Genomic DNA, 24,479 nt, shown 5'->3' with positions numbered 1-24,479 from the left:
CTGCACCGCTCCCCCCCACCCCCCTGCACCGCTCCCCCCACCCCCCTGCACCGCTCCCCCCCACCCCCCTGCACCGCTCCCCCCCACCCCCCTGCACCGCTCCCCCCACCCCCCCTGCACCGCTCCCCCCACCCCCCTGCACCGCTCCCCCACCACCCAGCACCGCTCCCCCACCCCCCTGCACCGCTCCCCCACCCCCCTGCACCGCTCTCCCCCCTTGCACCGCTCCCCCCCCCCCCTGCACCGCTCTCTCCCTGGCCCCCTGCACCGCTCCCCCCCCCCCTCCGGTAAGACATCAGCTAGATCATATTATGATCAAGATTAGGTGAAATAAAATGTAGAGACATGAACATTTACTTAATCTCTTGCCACGTTTTAGAAAAAAATAAAGAAAACATTGAATTTAATCTATATTTACCCAGAACAAGCCATTAAGGCGAGGGTGGTTTATGACACAACCTTTTTATTTAGTTATTTCTTTGTCGCTCCATTGTGAGACCCAGACAATTGGGTGTATAGCTTCTGCCTCCGGAGGCCACACAAAGTATTACACTTTAAAAAGTGTAACCCCTCCCCTCTGCCTATACACCCTCCCGTGCATCACGGGCTCCTCAGTTTTATGCTTTGTGTGGAAGGAGGCACACATCCACTCATGCATTCTCATATTAGTTATGTCGGTTGGAAGAAAAGAGGGCCCCCACAGGGCCTCCGGAATGTTCCCTTCTCACCCCACTACGTCGGCGGGGTTGTTAAGGTTGAGGTACCCATTGCGGGTACAAAGGCCGGAGCCTCATGCCGTCTCCTTCACCATCCTTTAGCGGCTCTGGAAGAAGTGGGATCCTGAACGGTCATCCATTTGCTGGGACCGTGCTCCCTCCGCAGCCCCTGTGGGAATCTGCCGGACCGGAGTCTATTCAACCTCAGGGACCGGGCCCTGCAACTCTAAGGTACTCTGTGTCCCCATTGGGGACTGTGCAGGAGCGCACCTTCTTACCGGACGCTGCGGCAGCTGCTGAATTGAGAAGACCGGTGGACTTCCGCGCCGACCGTGCCTGCTTGTCGGGCGCGGTCTCAAATTTAGTCCCCGGCTTCAGCGCGGCCTAGTCGCAAAAATCCCGCCCCCGGGCCTGCCTGTCAGGGGTAAGGGCGGGACTGCCGACCTGACGTCGGATGTGAGGGCTGGAGCATCCTGCATGTTTCCTCCCCCCTCACTGATCACTGTGGGGACCCCAGATTCCCGCACTTTCCTGACGCCGCCCACGGCTCCACTCCTCCCCTGAGAGCTCCGGCAGCCATTTTTTGGGCATTCTGCCGGTGGAGGATTCTCAGGAACAGCTCTGCAGCTCCGGGGGACCTAAGGCTGGGAATCTGGAGGACACAGACACTCCGCTTGTTAGCGGTCGGTAAGCCACACCGGTCACCCGGTGCTGGTCCCCCCTAGGGTGCCGGAATAGATACGTATTAATATATATATTTCTATTCGGTCGGGCTGTATACCCTTTTTTGCCCATATACCCTCAGTGATCATTCTCCTAGGAGACAACAGCATGTCGTCCACAAGGAGCAAAGCTGTTAAGGCACAGGGTTTTTTTGCGGCCTGTACCTCTTGTGGGGCTATGTTACCTGCGGGTTCCACCTACCCTCACGGTGAGCAATGCTCGACCCCTGTTTCGCTTGCTCAGCCGGAGCCTCGGTCACTAGTGGGCCCCTCGGCTCATGTAGACCCCCCTGCTCCCCCTGTCCAGCAGGGCTGTGGAGTCGGAGTCGGAGTCGTGGAGTCGGAGTCGGAGTCGGAGCTCATTTTGGTGGAGTCGGAGTCTGAGTCGGTATAAAATGCACCGACTCCGACTCCTAAAATATATAATAAATTGGGGACAGGAGTGCAATGCAGAATGTGCTGAATATTTTACTAAATAACAACATTTAGTATAATGCTTATATTTAAGTGAAAAATTTATTGTAGTACAATGTGAACATCAGACATTTAATTGTTTTTATGATACAATAATCAAGATATTTGGATAGAACATAAAATATTTATTGGAATACAACTTTAGAACACAAAAAAACTAAAATTGTAAATATGTAATATATATAATATATATATATATATACAGTGTATATACACACACACAAGATATATATGTAATCTACTGTATATTACATAGTGTATTACATATTTACAATTTATTACAGTTTTCTTCGGCGCTCTATTGGGAGACCCAGACGATTGGGTGTATAGCACTGCCTCCGGAGGCCACACAAAGCAATTACACCAAAAAGTGTAAGGCCCCTCCCCTTCTGGCTATACACCCCCAGTGGGATCACTGGCTCACCAGTTTTCTGCTTTGTGCGAAGGAGGTCAGACATCCACGCATAGCTCCACTGTTTAGTCAGCAGTAGCTGCTGACTATATCGGATGGAAGAAAAGAGGGCCCATATGGGGCCCCCAGCATGCTCCCTTCTTACCCCACTTGTGGTTTGTAAGGTTGAGGTACCCATTGCGGGTACGGAGGCTGGAGCCCACATGCTGTTTTCCTTCCCCATCCCCCTGAAGGGCTCTGAGGAAGTGGGATCTTACCGGCCTCCAAGCCCTGAGGCCGGGCTCCATCCACAGACCCATAGAACCTGCTGGATGTGGAGCGGGAGTGCCGTTCAGGGACAAGGCCCTGCAACTTTCAGGTACTCTGTGTCCCCGTATGGCAGACCACGCGCACCCCAGGCTTGCTGGGTGTGCTAGTGCGCCGGGGACTGTAGCGCTGTGCGCTGGGCTTATAGTCCCCGCAGATTACTGGGGGACTTTATGTGTGTGGATCGCCGCGCCGACCGCCCCTGGAGCGGCGGCGCAGCTGCGACTTGTAGTGCGCCGGGGTCGCGCCGACCGCGCTTTTACGGCGGCGGCGCTTCTAACTTTAGTCCCCGGCTTTCTGCGGCCTAGCTCCGCTTCGTTAACGCCCCCCACCCTGTCAATCAGGGCAGGGGAGAGACGTTATTCAATCGGCAGCGCCGAGGGCTGGAGCACGATTTACATACTCCAGCCCTCTCACTGAGCACAGTAGGACACAGGCTTCGCGCTTTTTCTCTGTGCACGCCCTAGGCCCGCCCCCAGGCTTGCAGCTCCCCAGGACGCCGGCAGCCATTATACACATGCAGTCTGGCTGGAGAACGGACGCAGGCTCTGGGGGACCCAGGCTAGGGGTTTCTGGCGACCACACACCCGCGCTAAGCGGGCGGTAAGCAGCACATACGTGCAGCCCCACTAGTGCCACAGTGTTATATTTTTCGCTGTACATAGACACTGCTGTGTCTAGATATATTTAATACTGCACTGTAAGGTCGCTTCTTGGCTGTACACCCTATATTGCTTTGAGGAGACAACAGCATGTCATCCGCAAAACGCAAGGGTGCCAAGGCACGGGCTGTGTACACTACTTGTACAGCATGTGGGGCTAATCTACCAGCAGGCTCCAACGACTCTCATTGTGTGCAATGTTCAGTCCCAGTGGCACTTCGTCAGCCAGAGCCTATTGTGGTGGTAGCCCAGGCAGAGACGCCTGTGAACCCTGCCCCGGTGACGGGGACAGAATTTGCAGTCTTTGCTGATAAAATGTCTGTGACTATGACAAAAATCCTGGAAACCTTGCAGTCCAGGCCAGTTGCTCAGACCATAGACACGGCTGTGTCTATGTTCCCCGGTCCCCCTCAGTTGGAACTAATCCGTACTTCAAGGGGGTCCCAGGCATCACAGGCTGAGGGCTCTGACTCCGATGTCAGTCCCAGTCCGCCTAAGCGAGCTCGCTGGGAGAGACCCTCCACGTCATCACGCGGATCAGGGTCTCAGCGAGAAGGGTCCCTATATGAGGGTTCAGAGGTGGGTGATCAGGAGTCTTGTCCTGACGCCGCACTCAATTTGGATACGCCAGATGGTGACGCCATGGTAAATGACCTTATAGCGGCCATCAATAGGCTGTTGGATATTTCTCCCCCAGCCCCTTCTGCAGAGGAGGCAGCTGCACAGCAGGAGAAATTCCATTTCTTGTATCCCAAGCGTAAATTGAGTACTTTTCTGGACCACTCTGACTTCAGAGAATCCATCCAGAAACATAATACTTATCCGGACAAGCGTTTTTCTAAACGCCTTAAGGATACACGGTATCCTTTTCCCCCTGACGTGGTCAAACGCTGGACCCAGTGTCCAAAAGTGGACCCTCCAATATCCAGGCTTGCAGCTAGATCCATAGTTGCAGTGGAGGATGGGGCTTCACTTAAAAATGCCAATGACAGACAGATGGACCTTTGGTTGAAATCTGTCTATGAAGCTATCGGCGCGTCGTTTGCTCCTGCATTCGCGGCCGTGTGGGCGCTCCAGGCTATTTCAGCTGGTCTGGCACAGGTGGACTCTCTCATACGTCCAGCAGTGCCGCAAGTGGCGTCCCTAACTACGCAAATGTCTGCGTTTGCGACCTACGCTATCAATGCGGTACTGGACTCTACGAGCCGTACCTCAATGGCATCTGCCAACTCTGTAGTTTTGCGCAGAGCCTTGTGGTTAAAGGAATGGAAAGCAGATTCTGCTTCTAAAAAATGTTTAACCAGCTTGCCATTATCTGGAGACAGGCTGTTTGGTGAGCAATTGGCGGAAATCATCAAACAGTCCAAAGGTAAGGACTCCTCCTTACCCCAGCCCAGATCAAGCAAACCTCCACAGAGGAAGTGGCAGTCAAAGTTTCGGTCCTTTCGAGGCTCGGGCAAGCCCCAATTCTCCTCGTCCAAAGGGACTCAGAAAGAGCAAAGGAGCTCTGATTCCTGGCGGGCTCACTCACGCCCCAAGAAAGCAACCGGAGGTACCGCTTCCAAGGCGGCTGCCTCATGACTTTCGGCCGCCTCCCTCCGCATCCTCGGTCGGTGGCAGGCTCTCCCGCTTTTGCGACATTTGGCTGCCACAGGTCAAAGACCGGTGGGTAACAGACATTTTGTCTCACGGGTACAGGATAGAGTTCAGTTCTCGTCCTCCGCCTCGGTTCTTCAGAACTTCCCCACATCCCGACCGAGCAGATGCCCTTCTGCAGGCGGTGAATTCTCTAAGAGCAGAAGGAGTGGTGGTCCCTGTTCCTCTTCAGGAACGAGGTCAAGGTTTTTACTCCAATCTCTTTGTGGTGCCAAAAAAGGACGGCTCATTCCGTCCTGTTCTGGACCTAAAACTGCTCAACAAGCATGTGAACGCCAGGCGGTTCCGGATGGAATCCCTCCGCTCAGTCATTGCCTCAATGTCTCAAGGAGATTTCCTAGCATCAATAGACATCAAGGATGCTTATCTCCGCGTGCCGATTGCTACAGAGCACCAACGCTTTCTACGCTTCGTGATAGGAGACGACCATCTTCAGTTCGTAGCCCTGCCATTTGGTCTAGCGACAGCCCCACGGGTGTTCACCAAGATCATGGCGGCAGTGGTAGCAGTCTTGCACTCTCAGGGACACTCGGTGATCCCTTACTTGGACGATCTACTGGTCAAGGCACCCTCTCAAGAGGCATGCCAACTCAGCTTGACTGTTGCACTGGAGACTCTCCAGACGTTAGGGTGGATCATCAACTTCTCAAAGTCAAATCTGTCACCGACCCAATCACTAACGTATCTTGGCATGGAGTTTCATACTCTCTCAGCGATAGTGAAGCTTCCGCTGGACAAGCAGAGGTCACTACAGACTGGGGTGCAGGCTCTCCTTCAAGGTCAGTCGCACTCCTTGAGACGCCTCATGCACTTCCTCGGGAAGATGGTGGCGGCAATGGAAGCGGTTCCGTTTGCGCAGTTTCATCTGCGCCCACTTCAATGGGACATTCTCCGCCAATGGGACGGGAAGTCAACATCCCTGGACAGGAAAGTCTCCCTTTCCCAGACGGCCAAAGACTCTCTGCAGTGGTGGCTTCTTCCCACCTCATTATCACAGGGAAGATCCTTCCTACCACCGTCTTGGGCGGTGGTCACGACAGACGCGAGTCTGTCAGGGTGGGGAGCAGTTTTTCTCCACCACAGGGCTCAGGGTACGTGGACTCAGCAGGAGTCCACCCTTCAGATCAATGTTCTGGAAATCAGAGCAGTGTATCTTGCCCTACTAGCCTTCCAGCAGTGGCTGGAAGGAAGGCAGATCCGAATTCAGTCGGACAACTCCACAGCGGTGGCATACATCAACCACCAAGGGGGGACACGCAGTCGGCAAGCCTTCCAGGAAGTCCGGAGGATTCTGATGTGGGTGGAAGCCACAGCCTCCACCATATCCGCAGTTCACATCCCCGGCGTAGAAAACTGGGAAGCAGACTTCCTCAGTCGCCAGGGCATGGACGCAGGGGAATGGTCCCTTCACCCAGACGTGTTTCAGGAAATCTGTCGCCGCTGGGGGTGCCGGACGTCGACCTAATGGCGTCACGGCACAACAACAAGGTCCCAACCTTCATGGCACGGTCTCGCGATCAAAGAGCGCTGGCGGCAGACGCCCTAGGGCAAGATTGGTCGCAGTTCCGGCTCCCTTATGTGTTTCCACCTCTGGCACTCTTGCCCAGAGTGCTACGCAAGATCAGATCCGATTGCAGCCGCGTCATACTTGTCGCCCCAGACTGGCCGAGGAGGGCGTGGTATCCGGATCTGTGGCAGCTCACGGTCGGCCAACCGTGGGCACTAACAGACCGACCAGACTTACTGTCCCAAGGGCCGTTTTTCCATCGGAATTCTGCGGCCCTGAACCTGACTGTGTGGCCATTGAGTCCTGGATCCTAGCGTCTTCAGGATTGTCCCAAGGGGTCGTTGCCACCATGAGACAGGCTAGGAAGCCCACGTCCGCTAAGATCTACCACAGAACGTGGAAGATATTCTTATCCTGGTGCTCTGCTCAGGGAGTGTCTCCCTGGCCATTTGCATTGCCTACCTTTCTTTCTTTCCTGCAATCTGGGTTAGAAAAAGGTTTGTCGCTCGGCTCCCTTAAAGGTCAGGTCTCGGCGCTATCCGTCTTTTTTCAGAGGCGTTTGGCACGCCTTCCTAAGGTGCGCACGTTCCTACAGGGGGTTTGCCATATCGTACCCCCGTACAAGCGGCCGTTAGATCCATGGGATCTGAACAGGGTACTAGTTGCCCTCCAGAAGCCGCCCTTCGAGCCTCTGAGGGAGGTTTCACTTTCTAGACTATCACAGAAAGTGGCTTTTCTGGTAGCGATCACATCTCTTCGGAGAGTGTCTGAGCTGGCAGCACTATCATCCAAGGCTCCCTTCCTGGTCTTCCACCAGGACAAGGTAGTGCTGCGCCCCATTCAGGAGTTTCTCCCGAAGGTGGTATCCTCTTTTCATCTTAATCAGGATATCTTTTTGCCTTCGTTTTGTCCTCATGCAGTTCATCGGTATGAGAAGGATTTACATTTGTTAGATCTGGTGAGAGCACTCAGAATCTACATTTCCCGCACGGCGCCCTTGCGCCGTTCGGATGCACTCTTTGTCCTTGTCGCTGGTAAGCGCAAAGGGTCGCAGGCTTCTAAGGCCACCCTGGCTCGATGGATCAAAGAACCAATTCTTGAAGCCTACCGTTCTGCTGGGCTTCCGGTTCCATCAGGGCTGAAGGCCCATTCTACCAGAGCCGTGGGTGCATCCTGGGCATTACGACACCAGGCTACGGCTCAACAGGTGTGCCAGGCAGCTACCTGGTCGAGTCTGCACACTTTCACCAAACATTATCAGGTGCATACCTATGCTTCGGCGGACGCCAGCCTAGGTAGAAGAGTTCTGCAGGCGGCAGTTGCCTCCCCGTAGGGGAGGGCTGTCTTGCAGCTCTAACATGAGGTATTTCTTTACCCACCCAGGGACAGCTTTTGGACGTCCCAATCGTCTGGGTCTCCCAATAGAGCGCCGAAGAAGAAGGGAATTTTGTTACTTACCGTAAATTCCTTTTCTTCTAGCTCTTATTGGGAGACCCAGCACCCGCCCTGTTGTCCTTCGGGATTTTTGGTTTGTTTGCGGGTACACATGTTGTTCATGTTGAACGGTTTTCAGTTCTCCGATGTTACTCGGAGTGAATTTGTTTAAACCAGTTATTGGCTTTCCTCCTTCTTGCTTTTGCACTAAAACTGGTGAGCCAGTGATCCCACTGGGGGTGTATAGCCAGAAGGGGAGGGGCCTTACACTTTTTGGTGTAATTGCTTTGTGTGGCCTCCGGAGGCAGTGCTATACACCCAATCGTCTGGGTCTCCCATAAAGAGCTAGAAGAAAAGGAATTTACGGTAAGTAACAAAATTCCCTTCTTTTGTGTTCTAAAGTTGTATTCCAATAAATATATTTTATGTTCTATCCAAATATCTTGATTATTGTATCATAAAAATTATTAAATGTCTGATGTTCACATACACATATTCATGTACTACAATAAATTTTTCACCTAACTATAAGCAATATATGTAGGAGCCGGAGTCGGAGCCGGAGTCGGAGTCGGAGCCGGAGTCGGAGTCGGTGCAAGAGAATTTGAGGAGTCTGAGTCGGAGTCGAAGGTTTGGCTTACCGACTCCACAGCCCTGCTGTCCAGGCGGCAGGGACAGAGTTCTCCTCTTTTGCTGAGAAACTCTCTGAGTCACTTTCACAATCCATGGCTCAGTCTATGGACAAATGGTCTGCCAAGCTGCTAGAAGCTTTGCAGTCCAGACCGGTCCTTACACAGGCCCCGGCCCCTGTTGGATCGTCGCCTCCGGGCCCCTCTCGGTCCGAGCCGAAACCCGCTCCCAGGTTGGGCCCTAGGTCCCACGCGGAGGACTCCTGCCAGGACCACAGTCCTAGCCAGGCTAAGCGAGCTCGCTGGGAATCTTCCCCGACTTCTTCACGCTGCTCGGGTTCCCAGCTTGAGGACTCTCTGGAGGACAAGGCGGACGTCGCAGCTCAGGGTTCTGACCCTGACGTCGCCCTTAACCTTGATACACCTGAGGGGGACGCATTAGTGAATGATCTTATCTCGTCCATCAGCCAGGTGTTGGATCTCTCACCCCCGCCTCCTCCTGTAGAGGAGTCGGCGTCTCAGCGGGAGAAACACCAGTTTCGGTTCCCCAAACGTACACGTAGTGCGTTCTTCGATCACTCTAACTTCAGACACGCTGTCCAGAAGCCCAGAGCGGTCCCGGACAAGTGCTTTACTAAGCGCCTCACTGACACGCGTTACCCCTTCCCCTCTGAAGTCGTTAAGGGGTGGGCTCAATATCCCAAGGTGGATCCTCCAGTCTCTAGATTGGCGGCTAGATCTGTGGTATCGGTTGCAGATGGCTCATCGCTAAAGGATGCCACTGACAGGCAGGTAGAGCTCCTGGTGAAGTCCATCTATGAGGCCACGGGCGCGTCTTTTGCCCCGGCCTTTGCAGCCGTGTGGGCACTCCAAGCTATCTCAGCTTGTCTGGCTGAGATTAATGCTGTCACACGTAATTCTTCTCCGCAAGTTGCGTCTTTGACCTCTCAAGCGTCAGCCTTTTCATCCTACGCCATGAACGCAGTCCTAGACTCTGCTAGCCGTACAGCTGTGGCATCCGCTAACTCTGTGGCAGTCCGCAGGGCCATGTGGCTGCGCGAATGGAAGGCAGACTCGGCCTCCAAGAGGTTCTTAACCGGTTTGCCGTTTTCTGGCGAACGCTTGTTTGGCGAACGATTGGATGAGATTATTAAGGAATCCAAGGGAAAGGACTCCTCCTTACCCCAGTCCAAACCTAAGAGACCTCAGCAACGGAAAATACAATCGAGGTTTCGGTCCTTTCGTCCCTCCGCCAAGCCCCAATCCTCTTCATCCAGCAGACAGGAGAAAGGCCAGAGGAACTCCTATGCGTGGCGGTCCAAGTCACGCCCCCATAAGGCCGCAGGAGGCACTGCCTCCAAGGCGGCCTCCTCATGACTCTCGGCATCCCCTAGCCGCATCCTCGGTCGGTGGCAGGCTCTCCCGCTTTGGCGACGCCTGGTGGCCACATGTTCAAGACCGATGGGTGAGAGACATTCTGTCTCACGGGTACAGGATAGAGTTTAGCTCCCGTCCTGCGGCTCGTTTCTTCAGAACCTCTCCGCCTCCCGCTCAGGCCGATGCACTTTTTCAGGCAGTGGACGCTCTGAAGACAGAAGGAGTTGTGACACCCGTTCCCCTTCAGGAACGTGGTCGCGGCTTTTACTCCAACTTGTTCGTGGTGCCAAAAAAGGACGGATCATTCCGTCCCGTTCTGGACCTCAAGCTGCTCAACAGACACGTGAGAACCAGACGGTTTAGGATGGAATCTCTCCGCTCGGTCATCGCCTCGATGTCACAAGGAGACTTCCTAGCATCGATCAACATCAAGGATGCTTATCTCCACGTGCCGATCGCACCCGAACATCAACGCTTCTTGCGTTTCGCCATCGGGGACGAACACCTTCAGTTCGTGGCATTGCCTTTCGGCCTGGCGACAGCCCCACGGGTTTTCACAAAAGTCATGGCATCCGTCGTGGCGGTCCTACACTCTCAGGGCCACTCGGCGGTGGCTGGAGGGCAGGCAGATCCGTATCCAGTCGGACAACGCCACTGCCGTCGCATACATCAACCACCAAGGCGGCACTCGCAGTCGTCAAGCCTTCCAGGAAGTCCGGCGCATTCTGCAGTGGGTGGAAGCCACAGCCTCCACCATCTCCGCAGTTCACATCCCGGGCGTAGAAAACTGGGAAGCAGATTTTCTCAGTCGTCAGGGCATGGATGCGGGGGAATGGTCTCTGCACCCAGAAGTATTTCGAGAGATCTGTTGCCGCTGGGGAACGCCGGACGTCGATCTCATGGCGTCACGGCACAACAACAAAGTTCCGGCATTCATGGCACGGTCTCGGGATCACAGAGCTCTGGCGGCGGACGCGTTAGTTCAGGACTGGTCGCAGTTTCGACTGCCTTATGTGTTTCCTCCTCTGGCGATGCTGCCCAGAGTGTTACGCAAGATCAGGTCCGACTGCCGTCGCGCCATTCTCGTCGCTCCAGACTGGCCGAGGCGGTCGTGGTACCCGGATCTGTGGCATCTCACGGTGGGTCAATTGTGGGCGCTTCCAGACCGCCCAGACTTGCTGTCACAAGGGCCATTTTTCCATCTGAATTTTGTGGCCCTCAACCTGACTGTGTGGCCATTGAGTCCTGGCTCCTAGCGTCTTCAGTGTTCTCTCAGGATGTCATTGCCACCATGAGACAGGCTAGGAAGCCAATGTCCGCCAAGATCTATTACAGGTCTTGGCAAATCTTCTTATCCTGGTGCTCTGATAACGGTTTTCCTCCATGGCCGTTTGCCTTACCCACTTTTCTTTCATTCCTTCAATCCGGAATGGACAAGGGTTTGTCACTCGGCTCTCTCAAGGGCCAAGTATCGGCGCTCTCCGTATTTTTTCAAAAGCGTCTAGCCAGGCTTCCGCAGGTCCGCACGTTCCTGCAGGGAGTTTGCCACATAGTCCCACCTTACAAGCGTCCGCTGGAACCCTGGGATCTTAACAGGGTGCTAACGGCTCTTCAGAAACCACCTTTCGAGCCGCTGCGGGATGTCTCTTTATCACGTCTTTCGCAAAAGGTGGCCTTTCTAGTGGCAGTTACATCACTCCGGAGAGTGTCTGAGCTTGCAGCGCTGTCATGCAAAGCCCCCTTCCTGGTGTTTCACCAGGATAAGGTGGTTCTGCGTCCGGTCCCGGAATTTCTCCCTAAGGTGGTATCCCCTTTTCATCTCAATCAGGATATCTCCTTGCCTTCATTTTGCCCTAATCCAATTCACCAATGTGAAAAGGATTTGCACTCTTTGGATCTGGTGAGAGCACTCCGGCTCTACGTGTCTCGCACGGCGCCCCTGCGCCGTTCAGATGCGCTCTTTGTCCTTGTCGCTGGCCAGCGTAAGGGTTCGCAGGCTTCCAAGTCAACCTTGGCTTGGTGGATCAAGGAACCGATTCTCGAAGCCTACCGTTCTTCTGGGCTACCGCTTCCTTCAGGGCTGAAAGCCCATTCTACCAAAGCCGTGGGTGCGTCCTCGGCATTGCGGCACCGGGCTACGGCTCAGCAGGTGTGTCAGGCAGCGACGTGGTCTAGTCTGCACACTTTCATGAAACACTATCAAGTGCATACCTATGCTTCGGCAGACGCCAGTCTAGGTAGGCGAGTCCTTCAGGCGGCGGTTGCCCACCTGTAAGAGGAGGGCCGTTTCGGCTCTTGTTATTGAGGTATTCTTTTACCCACCCAGGGACTGCTCTTGGACGTCCCAATTGTCTGGGTCTCCCAATGGAGCGACAAAGAAGAAGGGAATTTTGTTTACTTACCGTAAATTCCTTTTCTTCTAGCTCCTATTGGGAGACCCAGCACCCGCCCCTGTTCCCTTCGGGCTGTTGTTCTTTTGTGTACACATGTTGTTCATGTTGAATTGTTCTTTTGGTTCATGGTTTCAGTTCTCCGAACATCCTTCGGATTGAATTTACCCTAGACCAATTCATAAGTCTTCTCCTTCCTGCTTTTGCACCAAAACTGAGGAGCCCGTGATCCACGGGAGGGTGTATAGGCAGAGGGGAGGGGTTACACTTTTTAAAGTGTAATACTTTGTGTGGCCTCCGGAGGCAGAAGCTATACACCCAATTGTCTGGGTCTCCCAATAGGAGCTAGAAGAAAAGGAATTTACGGTAAGTAAACAAAATTCCCTTCTTTTTGTTCTGTGCATTTATCATATATTTCTTTGTCGCTCCTAATTGGGAGACCCAGACAATTGGGTGTATAGCTACTGCCTCCGGAGGCCACACAAAGTATTACACTTAAAAGTGTAAGGCCCCTCCCCTTCTGGCTATACACCCCCCCGTGGGATCACGGGCTCCTCAGTTTTATGCTTTGTGCGAAGGAGGTCAGACATGCACGCATAGCTCCACTGTTTAGTCAGCAGCAGCTGCTGACTATGTCGGATGGAAGAAAAGAGGGCCCATACGGGGGCCCCCAGCATGCTCCCTTCTCACCCCACTTGCGGTCGGCGGTGTTTGTTAAGGTTGAGGTACCCATTGCGGGTACGGAGGCTGGAGCCCACATGCTGATTCCTTCCCCATCCCCATTAGGGCTCTGGGTGAAGTGGGACTTGACCGGTCTCCGGGCACTGAGACCGTGCTCCATCCACAGCCCCTGGAGGATCTGCTGGATACGGAGCGGAGTTTCCTCAGGGACAGGACCCTGCTTCATTAAGGTACTCCGTGTCCCCGTGCTTACCGCACGCACACTGCAGCATTGCTGGGTGTGTTAGTGCGCCGGGGTAAACAGCGCTGCTGCGCTTGTGCCGTTACTCACTACAGCTCTGCTGAGTGAGGAGACTTAGTACGATCGGCCGATCCGGCCGCTGGGGTCAGTGTTTACTGCGTCGCGGCTGGGATTTGTGGTGCGCCGGGGACTTCCGCGCTGGCCGTGCATATATGACGGCCGTGCTAGATTACTACAGTCCCCGGCTTTTGCGGCCTAGTTCGTATCGTTCCCGCCCCCAGACCTGCCAGTCAGTAGGAGGGCGGGACGCTGTACAGACCAGCAGCGCTAAGAGCTGGAGTCTGTTTTACATACTCCAGCCCTCACACTAGGCACAGTGGGACGCAGTTTCCCGCACTTTTGTTTGTGGCACGCCCACGGTCCGCCCCTCTTCACAGGACGCCGGCAGCCATTCCTGCCTGCACGCTGAGCTGCAGAGGGGAGGCTGGGAGACCCAGACAAGGGATTCTACGACCTCACACCCGCTTTTCAGCGGGCGGTAAGCAGCCCTCAAGGGCTCTCCCCCACTTGTGCCATAGTGTACTTTGTATTTTGTGCTGGCAATACTTTACACTGTACGGTCGCTGGTGATTTTCTGCTATATACCCTCCTTAGATTTCTCAAGGAGACAACAGCATGTCGTCCGCAAAAAGCAAAAGTGCCAAGGCACGGACTTTATATGCTGCCTGTACCGCATGTGGGGCTGCTCTACCGGCAGGTTCCACTGACCCCCATTGTGTGCAGTGCTCGGCCCCTGTGGCAATTACTCAGCCGGGGCCTCTGCTAGAGGTGACCCAGGGAGAACCACCTGTGAATGCTGTCCAGGTGACAGGGACGGAGTTTGCAGCTTTTGCTGACAGATTGTCTATGACTATGTCTAAAATTCTTGAAACATTGCAGTCTAGACCAGTAACTCAGACCATGGGCACTGTTGGTTCATTGCCCCCTGGTCCCCCTCAGCTGGAACACTTCCTAGCTCCGGGGGTGTCACATGCACCCCAGGGTGACGGCTCTGACTCGGACGACAGTCCCAGACAACCTAAGCGGGCTCGCTATGAGCGACCCTCAACTTCATCACACTGGTCAGGGTCCCAGCGGGACGACTCTGTGTGATGAGGCGGATGTAACTGATCAGGATTCTGATACTGGGGCCGCTCTCAATCTAGATACCCCGGATGGTGACGCCATAGTGAATGATCTTATAGCGTCCATCAATAAGATGTTAGATATTTCTCCACAAGCTCCTCCTGCGGAGGAGGCAGCTTCACAGCAGGAGAAATTCCATTTCAGGTATCCCAAGCGTAAATTAAGCACTTTTCTGGACCACTCTGACTTTAGAGACACAATCCAGAAACACCACGCTTATCCAGATAAGCGTTTCTCCAAACGGCTTAAAGATACGCGCTATCCTTTTCCCCCTGACGTGGTCAAGGGCTGGACACAGTGTCCCAAGGTGGACCCTCCAATCTCCAGGCTTGCAGCCAGATCTCTAGTTGCAGTGGAAGATGGGGCGGCACTTAAAGATGCCACTGACAGACAGATGGAGCTCTGGTTAAAATCCATCTATGAAGCTATTGGAGCGTCGTTGGCGCCAGCATTCGCAGCCGTATGGGCACTCCAAGCTATTTCAGCTGGCCTTACACAGGTCGACACGGTCACACGTACATCTGCTCCGCAGGTGGCACCATTGACCTCTCAAATGTCTGCATTCGCGTCTTACGCGATTAATGCTGTCCTAGACTCTACGAGCCATACGGCGGTGGCGTCAGCCAACTCCGTGGTTTTACGCAGAGCCCTGTGGTTGAGAGAATGGAAGGCAGATTCTTCTTCCAAGAAGTGCTTAACCAGTTTGCCTTTTTCTCGTGACCGATTGTTTGGTGAGCGTTTGGATGAAATCATTAAACACTCCAAGGGTAAGGATTCAGCCTTACCGCAACCCAGACAAAACAAACCCCAACAGAGGAGGGGACATTCTGGTTTTCGGTCCTTTCGAGGCTCAGGCAGGTCCCAATTCTACTCGTCCAAAAGAACTCAAAAGGATCAGAGGAGCTCAGATTCTTGGCGGACTCAATCACACCCAAAAAAGCCAGCCGGAAGAACCGTTACCAAGACGGCTTCCTCATGACTTTCAGTCTCCTCTCTCCGCATCCTCGGTCGGTGGCAGGCTCTCCCGCTTTGGCGACATTTGGCTGTCACAGGTCAAAGACCGTTGGGTGAGAGACATTCTGTCTCACGGGTACAGGATAGAGTTCAGCTCTCGTCCTCCAACTCGTTTCTTCAGAACTTCTCCACCGCCCGACCGAGCCGATGCTCTGCTGCAAGCGGTGTCCGCTCTAAAGGCGGAAGGAGTGGTGACTTCCGTTCCTCTTCAGGAACAAGGCCACGGTTTTTACTCCAATTTGTTTGTGGTGCCAAAGAAAGACGGGTCGTTCCGTCCCGTCCTGGATCTAAAGCTGCTCAACAAACACGTAAAAACCAGGAGGTTCCGGATGGAATCTCTCCGCTCCGTTATCGCCTCAATGTCTCAAGGAGATTTCCTAGCATCAATAGACATCAAGGATGCTTATCTCCACGTGCCGATTGCACCAGAGCATCAGCGTTTTCTACGCTTCGTTATAGGAAGCGAACACCTGCAGTTCGTAGCTCTACCTTTCGGGCTGGCGACAGCCCCTCGGGTCTTCACCAAGGTCATGGCAGCAGTAGTAGCAGTCCTGCACTCGCAAGGTCACTCTGTGATCCCGTATTTAGACGATCTACTTATCAAGGCACCCTCTCAAGAGGCATGCCAACACAGCCTGAACGTGGCACTGAAGACTCTCCAGAGTTTCGGGTGGATCATCAACTTTTCAAAGTCAAATCTAACCCCGACCCAATCACTAATATATCTTGGCATGGAGTTTCATACTCTCTCAGCGATAGTGAAACTTCCACTGGACAAACAGTGCTCGCTACAGACAGGGGTGCAATCTCTCCTGCAGGGCCAGTCGCACCCCTTGAGGCGCCTCATGCACTTCCTAGGGAAGATGGTAGCAGCAATGGAAGCAGTTCCTTTTGCGCAGTTTCATCTGCGTCCATTACAATGGGACATTCTCCGCCAATGGGACGGGAAGTCGACGTCCCTCGACAGGGAGGTCTCCCTCTCTCAGGCAGCCAAGGAATCTCTCCGGTGGTGGCTTCTTCCCACCTCATTGTCAAAAGGAAAGTCGTTCCTACCCCCATCCTGGGCGGTGGTCACGACAGATGCGAGTCTATCAGGGTGGGGAGCAGTGTTTCTCCACCACAGGGCTCAAGGTACGTGGACTCGGAAAGAGTCCACCCTTCAGATCAATGTTCTGGAAATCAGAGCAGTCTATCTTGCCCTACAAGCCTTCCAACAGTGGCTGGAAGGCAAGCAGATCCGAATTCAGTCGGACAACTCCACAGCGGTGGCATACATCAACCACCAAGGGGGAACACGCAGTCGGCAAGCCTTCCAGGAAGTCCGGCGGATTCTGACGTGGGTGGAAGACACGACATCCACCATATCCGCAGTCCACATCCCAGGCGTAGAAAACTGGGAAGCAGACTTTCTCAGTCGCCAGGGCATGGACGCAGGGGAATGGTCCCTTCACCCGGACGTGTTTCAGGAGATCTGTCGCCGCTGGGGGATGCCGGACGTCGACCTGATGGCGTCACGGCACAACAACAAGGTCCCGGTTTTCATGGCACGGTCTCACGATCACCGAGCTCTGGCGGCAGACGCCTTAGTTCAAGATTGGTCGCAGTTCCGGCTACCGTATGTGTTCCCACCTCTGGCATTGTTGCCCAGAGTGCTCCGCAAAATCAGGTCCGACTGCCGCCGCGCCATTCTCGTCGCTCCAGACTGGCCAAGGAGGTCGTGGTACCCGGATCTGTGGCACCTCACGGTAGGCCATCCGTGGGCACTACCAGACCGTCCAGACTTGCTGTCTCAAGGGCCGTTTTTCCATCTGAATTCTGCGGCCCTGAACCTGACTGTGTGGCCATTGAGTCCTGGATCCTAGCGGCCTCAGGTTTATCTCATGAAGTGGTTGCCACCATGAGACAGGCTAGGAAGCCATCCTCCGCCAAGATCTACCACAGGACGTGGAGGATATTCCTATCTTGGTGCTCTGCTCAGGGAGTTTCTCCCTGGCCTTTTGCATTGCCTACTTTTCTTTCCTTCCTGCAGTCTGGGTTGGAAAAAGGTTTGTCGCTTGGCTCCCTTAACCCTTTCACGACCGGCCGATTTTTCGCTTTCCGTTTTTTTTTTTCGCCATTCTTTTTCTGAGAGACGTAACTTTTTTATTTTTCAGTCAATATGGTCATGTGAGGGCTCATTTTTTGCGGAACGAGCTGTACTTTTAAATGAAACCATCAGTTTTACCATATTATGTACTAGAAAATGGCAAAAAAATTCCAAATGCTGAAAAATTGCAAAAAAAGTGCGATAGCACTATGGTTTTTGAGATATTTTATTCACTGTGTTCACTATATGGTAAAACTGATGTGTGGGTGTGATGCCTCAGGTCAGTGCGAGTTCGTAGACACCAAACATGTATAGGTTTACTTTTATATAAGGGGTTAAAAAAAAATCGGAAGTTTGTCCGAAAAAAGTGGCGCACGTTTTACGCCATATTCCGTGACCCGTAGCGTTCTCATTTTTCGGGATCTTAGGCTCAATGACGGCTTATTTTTTCCGTCTCGAGCTGACGTTTTTAACGGTACCATTTTTGCGCAGATGCTACGTTTTGATCGCCTCTTATTGCATTTTGCGCAAAAGTTGTGGCGACAAAAAAACGTCGTTTTGGCGTTTGGAATTTTTTTGCCGCTACGCCGTTTACTGATCAGATTAATTGATTTTATATTTTGATAGATCGGGCGTTTCTGAACGCGGCGATACCAAATGTGTGTATATTTTTTATTTTTTTAACCCTTTAATTTTTAATGGGGCGAATGGGGGGTGATTTGAACTTTTAGGTTTTTTTGTTTTTTTTTAATTTTTTAAAACTTATTTTTTTACTTTTTTTTTTTATTTTACTAGTCCCCCTAGGGGGCTATTGCGATCAGCATTCCGATCGCTCTGCAGTATCTGCTGATCACAGCTGGAAGGCTGTAAACAGCAGATACGCTGTCTTTCTCTTTTGCTGTGCTCCGGGCACAGCGAAAGTGAAACCAATTCATGTGTAGTACAGGAGTCATCACATGACCCTGTACTACCATGGCAACTATCGGGAGTCACGTGATCGCGTCACGTGACTTCCGGTTTCGGCGGTAAGTAAAACTTTACCGCGATTGCGCTTATAATGGCGCTGTCATGTATTGACAGCGCCATTATAAGGGGTTAATCGGCACGAGCAGATAACGATTCTGCTCGTGCCTAGCAGGCACACATCTCAGCTGTGAAAATCAGCTGAGATGTGTGCCGATCGCGGCATGCTGCCGCCGGAGGACCGCGGGCAGTAAGATTATGTCATTTAGGACGTAATTTTACTGCCCGCGGTCGTTAAGGGGTTAAAGGTCAAGTCTCCGCGCTATCCGTATTTTTTCAGAAACGCCTGGCGCGACTTCCTCAGGTACGCACGTTCCTGCAAGGGGTTTGTCATATCGTCCCCCCTTACAAGCGGCCGTTGGAGCCCTGGGACCTGAACAAGGTTCTAATTGCTCTCCAGAAGCCGCCTTTCGAGCCTATGAAGGAGGTTTCCCTTTCTAGTCTTTCACAGAAAGTGGCCTTTCTAGTGGCGGTCACGTCTCTTCGGAGAGTGTCCGAGCTGGCGGCGTTATCATGCAGATCTCCATTCCTGGTGTTTCACCAGGACAAGGTAGTTCTGCGTCCAATTCCAGAATTTCTTCCCAAGGTGGTATCTTCCTTTCATCTCAATCAAGATATCACTTTACCGTCTTTGTGTCCGCATCCAGTTCACCAATTTGAAAAGGGTTTGCATTTATTGGATCTGGTGAGAGCACTCAGGATCTACATTTCCCGCACGGCGTCTCTGCGCCGCTCGGATGCACTCTTTGTCCTTGTCGCTGGTCAGCGTAAAGGGTCGCAAGCTTCCAAATCCACCCTTGCGCGGTGGATCAAGGAACCAATTCTTCACACCTACCGTTCTGCTGGGCTTCCGATTCCATCAGGGCTGAAGGCCCATTCTACCAGAGCCGTGGGTGCGTCCTGGGCATTACGGCACCAGGCTACGGCTCAGCAGGTGTGCCAGGCGGCTACCTGGTCGAGTCTGCACACTTTTACCAAGCATTATCAGGTGCATACCTACGCTTCGGCGGATGCCGGCCTAGGTAGACAAGTCCTTCAGGCGGCGGTGGCTCACCTGTAGGAAAGGGCTGTTTGACGGCCCTATCACGAGGTATTCTTTTACCCACCCAGGGACTGCTTTTGGACGTCCCAATTGTCTGGGTCTCCCAATTAGGAGCGACAAAGAAGAAGGGAATTTTGTTTACTTACCGTAAATTCCTTTTCTTCTAGCTCCAATTGGGAGACCCAGCACCCGCCCTGTTTTCTTAGGAAGTTTGTTTTTTTCGGGTGCACATGTTGTTCATGTTGAACAGTTCAGTTCTCCGAGGCTGTTTCTCGGATTGAATTTGTATTTAAAACAGTTATTGGCTTTCCTCCTTCTTGCTTTTGCACTAAAACTGAGGAGCCCGTGATCCCACGGGGGGGTGTATAGCCAGAAGGGGAGGGGCCTTACACTTTTAAGTGTAGTACTTTGTGTGGCCTCCGGAGGCAGTAGCTATACACCCAATTGTCTGGGTCTCCCAATTGGAGCTAGAAGAAAAGGAATTTACGGTAAGTAAACAAAATTCCCTTCTTTGTAAACGTTACATGGCTAAAAGTGGTAGATTTTCCTGTATGTAATTATTTACATTACAATGGGTATTAATGGTATTGCTTTATGTCATTCAGTTAATGCTCAGCAGCCCTAGACGGTATGGAAACTCACCATTTTCTGCCACTATCCCTCCATTGCAAAACCTCAACAAGATGCAAGGTGAGCGCTTTTAGCATTCTTATTGTTATTATTCATATGTATTATGGTTTTCACCAGCAGCAATGACCTCTCAAAGCCTCCTACCCTAAACACCTCTATGTACGGTTTGTAAAAAGGTGCTATTATATATTCTGCAAACCATCTAGCTGCATTGAGAAGGTTAATCTTCAGGAGGAAATCAATAGCTGTTTCTACAGGGTTAATCTGCTAAAAGGAGGACACTGCTGCTTATAAAGGGTTAAATTACATATTGTGGGGAGACAGCAGCAGCCAGACCCCAGAAGGAAGACTGTAGGATTTACCTGTACTGCTTCTATTTTCCTCCCCCTACCCCATAAGGCCTCTTTCAGACGTCGTTGATTCTGGTACGTATGTTGCTGTCTTTATACGTACCGGACTCACTGACATACGCCGACCCATTAAAATCATTGGCTCTGCGCACCCATCAGTGACTTCTCACTGACTGTGTCCGTGCGGCGGACATGCGTGTTCATGTGTTTCGCACAGACATGTCCCTTTTGTTTTTCTCTGGTACCACCGATGTCACATGGACCACGCCGTGGTGTGATGCATGTGCCACATACCAGAGAAATGAATTAAAAAATAACGTTTGGAACACCATGCTAAGTCTGAACTGGGTGCAAAAACACTAAAAAAAAACCTTCACTATATAAAGAGAAGGGCTGCACACCAGCGACAGTGCAAGGGGAATACATGTAAAGCAGAAACTGCTGTGTGAATAATAATAATAATAATAATAATTTTATTCATTTATATAGCGCTATTAATTCCACAGCGCTTTACATACATTTGCATACTGACATGAACAATACAATAGCTATATGTAAGAATGAAAATGTGACAATGGTATCTGCATTACTGCCATGAACTTTAAGAATAAAGAGAAATTTAGCTATTGAATTAATACAACACCTCGTCAAGGTATTCTCTTACATTGGGGTCCCTCGCTAATGTGTGTCCTCTCTATCAGTTAAAAAAAACTTACCGTGTATGGGAAGCTGAGACCCAGGCTATATATTATATAGTGAAGTTTTTTTAGGGTTTTTGCACCCAGTTCAGACTCAGAATTGGTGTTCCAAACTTTATTTCTTAATTAGTTTGTAGTCTTTCATTTGTGAACCCGGCCCCACCCACGCCTATTGCCGGTCCACATTATACATATATAGCCTGGGTCTCAGCTTCCCATACACAGTAAGTTTTTTTTTTTTTTTTAACTGCAACAGAGGACACACATTAGCGAGGGACCCCAATGTAAGAGAATACCGTGACGAGGTGTTGGGGCTCTGTTGTATTGATTAATTCAATAGCTAAATTTCTCTTTATTCATATGTTCATGGAAGTTATGCAGATACCATTGTCATATTTTCATTCTTACATATAGCTATTGTAGTTTTCATGTCAGTATTCACACAGCAGTTTCTGCTTTACATTTATTCCCCCTGCACTGTCACTGGTGTGCAGCCCTTCTCTTTATATATACCAGAGAAAACACGTGTCTGTGAAATAAAATGATTTTTCATACTCCCCTTCTCCAGCGCTGCTGTCTTCAGTGTTGCTGTCTCCTTCCAGACCAGCTATTTATGCTCATGAATATTCACTGCACTGCGACTCAGAAGTAGCAGCAATGGGGAGACGCAGCTGCCGGAGACATCAGCACCACAGACAGCAGCGCCAGGGGACACGTGAGTATAACGTTCCTGTTATCTGTGTGCTATCACGGATAGCACATGGAGGGCACACGAAGGGCCATACGCACCTTTAACACATCTGGCATCTCATCTGCAGGCAGGATGTTATAGAGCAAGAAAAAGCTGATAAGACTGACGTCGAATTTTGTCGGAAAAGATTTATCAAATATTGAATTTTCAAAAAAACTACCAATTATCAACCCAAAAACTTTGAGAAAAGGGTTTAACAAAATGACAGGTGTCAGTGTACTAAATTGTAAATTATTATATATCCATCACCCAAACTCAAAAATAGATATAATAGTGTGAAGGTTCCAAGAACAAATAACCAGACCAATGTAACAAAAAGGAACCAGAATCCAAAATAGAAGAAATAGTCTTTATTGTAAGAATTCAAAAAGATAGGTGTCAAAACAGAATGATACACAAGATGGCAGCGCTCATCAACAAAAGGAGAATAGGGGAATCGCCAAAATAAAATACTGTGTACAAAAATACATGTGAAGCCAGATTCAAATACCAGTGTAACCATGCCCAACACAAATATATGTGGCTATGAAATCAGGGACTGGACGTGCTAATAAATAACAATAAAGGAAACTGTAAAAAAGCAGTTAACCCCTTTACGACCGCCGATACGCCTTTTAACGGCGGTAAATAAGGGTACTTTTTCCGATCCGCCGCTTTTTAACGGCGGTCGGAAAAAAGGGTCTAGCGCCCCCCAGAGTCAGAAAATTTCCGGGGTCTCAGCTGCCGGGGGTAGCTGAGACCCTGGAGATCATGATTCGGGCCGGTTTTTCCGGTCCCCGCTCACCTGATGACCGGTATACACCGTATACCGATCATCAAGTTATAGTAAATGACCGCGCCGGTAAAAAATGATTTCTTCGGCGCTCCATTGGGAGACCCAGACGATTGGGTGTATAGCACTGCCTCCGGAGGCCACACAAAGCAATTACACTAAAAAGTGTAAGGCCCCTCCCCTTCTGGCTATACACCCCCCGTGGGATCACGGGCTGATCAGTTTTTCTGCTTTGTGCGAAGGAGGTCAGACATCCACGCATAGCTCCACTGTTTAGTCAGCAGCAGCTGCTGACTATGTCGGATGGAAGAAAAGAGGGCCCATACTAGGGCCCCCAGCATGCTCCCTTCTCACCCGACTTGTGGTTTGTAAGGTTGAGGTACCCATTGCGGGTACGGAGGCTGGAGCCCACATGCTGTTTTCCTTCCCCATCCCCCTGAAGGGCTCTGAGGAAGTGGGATCTTACCGGCCACCAAGCCCTGAGGCCGGGCTCCATCCACAGACCCATAGAACCTGCTGGATGTGGAGCGGGAGTGCCGTTCAGGGACAAGGCCCTGCAACTTTCAGGTACTCTGTGTCCCCGTATGGCAGGCCACGCACACCCCAGGCTTGCTGGGTGTGCTAGTGCGCCGGGGACTGTAGCGCTGTGCGCTGGGCTTATAGTCCCCGCAGATTACTGGGGGACTTTATGTGTGTGGATCGCCGCGCCGACCGCCCCTGGAGCGGCGGCGCAGCTGCGACTTGTAGTGCGCCGGGGACGCGCCGACCGCGCTTTTACGGCGGCGGCGCTTCTAACTTTAGTCCCCGGCTTTCTGCGGCCTAGCTCCGCTTCGTTAACGCCCCCCACCCTGTCAATCAGGGTAGGGGAGAGACGTTGTTCAATCGGCAGCGCCGAGGGCTGGAGCACGATTTACATGCTCCAGCCCTCTCACTGAGCACAGTAGGACACAGGCTTCGCGCTTTTTCTCTGTGCACGCCCTAGGCCCGCCCCCAGGCTTGCAGCTCCCCAGGACGCCGGCAGCCATTATACACATGCAGTCTGGCTGGAGAACGGACGCAGGCTCTGGGGGACCCAGGCTAGGGGTTTCTGGCGACCACACACCCGCGCTAAGCGGGCGGTAAGCAGCACATACGTGCGGCCCCACTAGTGCCACAGTGTTATATTTTTCGCTGTACCATAGACACTGCTGTGTCTAGATATATTTATATACTGCACTGTAAGGTCGCTTCTTGGCTGTACACCCTATATTGCTTTGAGGAGACAACAGCATGTCATCCGCAAAACGCAAGGGTGCCAAGGCACGGGCTGTATACACTACTTGTACAGCATGTGGGGCTAATCTACCAGCAGGCTCCAACGACTCTCATTGTGTGCAATGTTCAGTCCCAGTGGCACTTCGTCAGCCAGAGCCTATTGTGGTGGTAGCCCAGGCAGAGGCGCCTGTGAACCCTGCCCCGGTGACGGGGACAGAATTTGCAGTCTTTGCTGATAAAATGTCTGTGACTATGACAAAAATCCTGGAGACCTTGCAGTCCAGGCCAGTTGCTCAGACCATAGACACTGCTGTGTCTATGTTCCCCGGTCCCCCTCAGTTGGAACTAATCCGTACTTCAAGGGGGTCCCAGGCATCACAGGCTGAGGGCTCTGACTCCGATGACAGTCCCAGTCCGCCTAAGCGAGCTCGCTGGGAGAGACCCTCCACGTCATCACGCGGATCAGG

General features: G+C 52.1%; 1 protein-coding gene across 1 annotated transcript in view; it reads left to right on the top strand.

Annotated features, from left to right (window-relative positions):
- ATG2A (autophagy related 2A) overlaps positions 1 to 24,479 on the top strand; it is a 306,688-nt gene that overhangs the window by 33,214 nt on the left and 248,995 nt on the right. Inside the window, exon 10 of the mRNA XM_075326760.1 lies at positions 20,163 to 20,247. Coding sequence (XP_075182875.1) covers positions 20,163 to 20,247 — 85 coding nt within the window. The remainder of the gene's footprint in view (positions 1 to 20,162; positions 20,248 to 24,479) is intronic.

Source organism: Anomaloglossus baeobatrachus, chromosome 10 (assembly GCF_048569485.1).
Source record: "Anomaloglossus baeobatrachus isolate aAnoBae1 chromosome 10, aAnoBae1.hap1, whole genome shotgun sequence".
Taxonomy (NCBI): Eukaryota; Metazoa; Chordata; class Amphibia; order Anura; family Aromobatidae; genus Anomaloglossus; species Anomaloglossus baeobatrachus.
The sequence above is the reverse complement of the archived record's forward strand: the minus strand, read 5'-3'. Positions and strand labels throughout refer to the sequence as shown.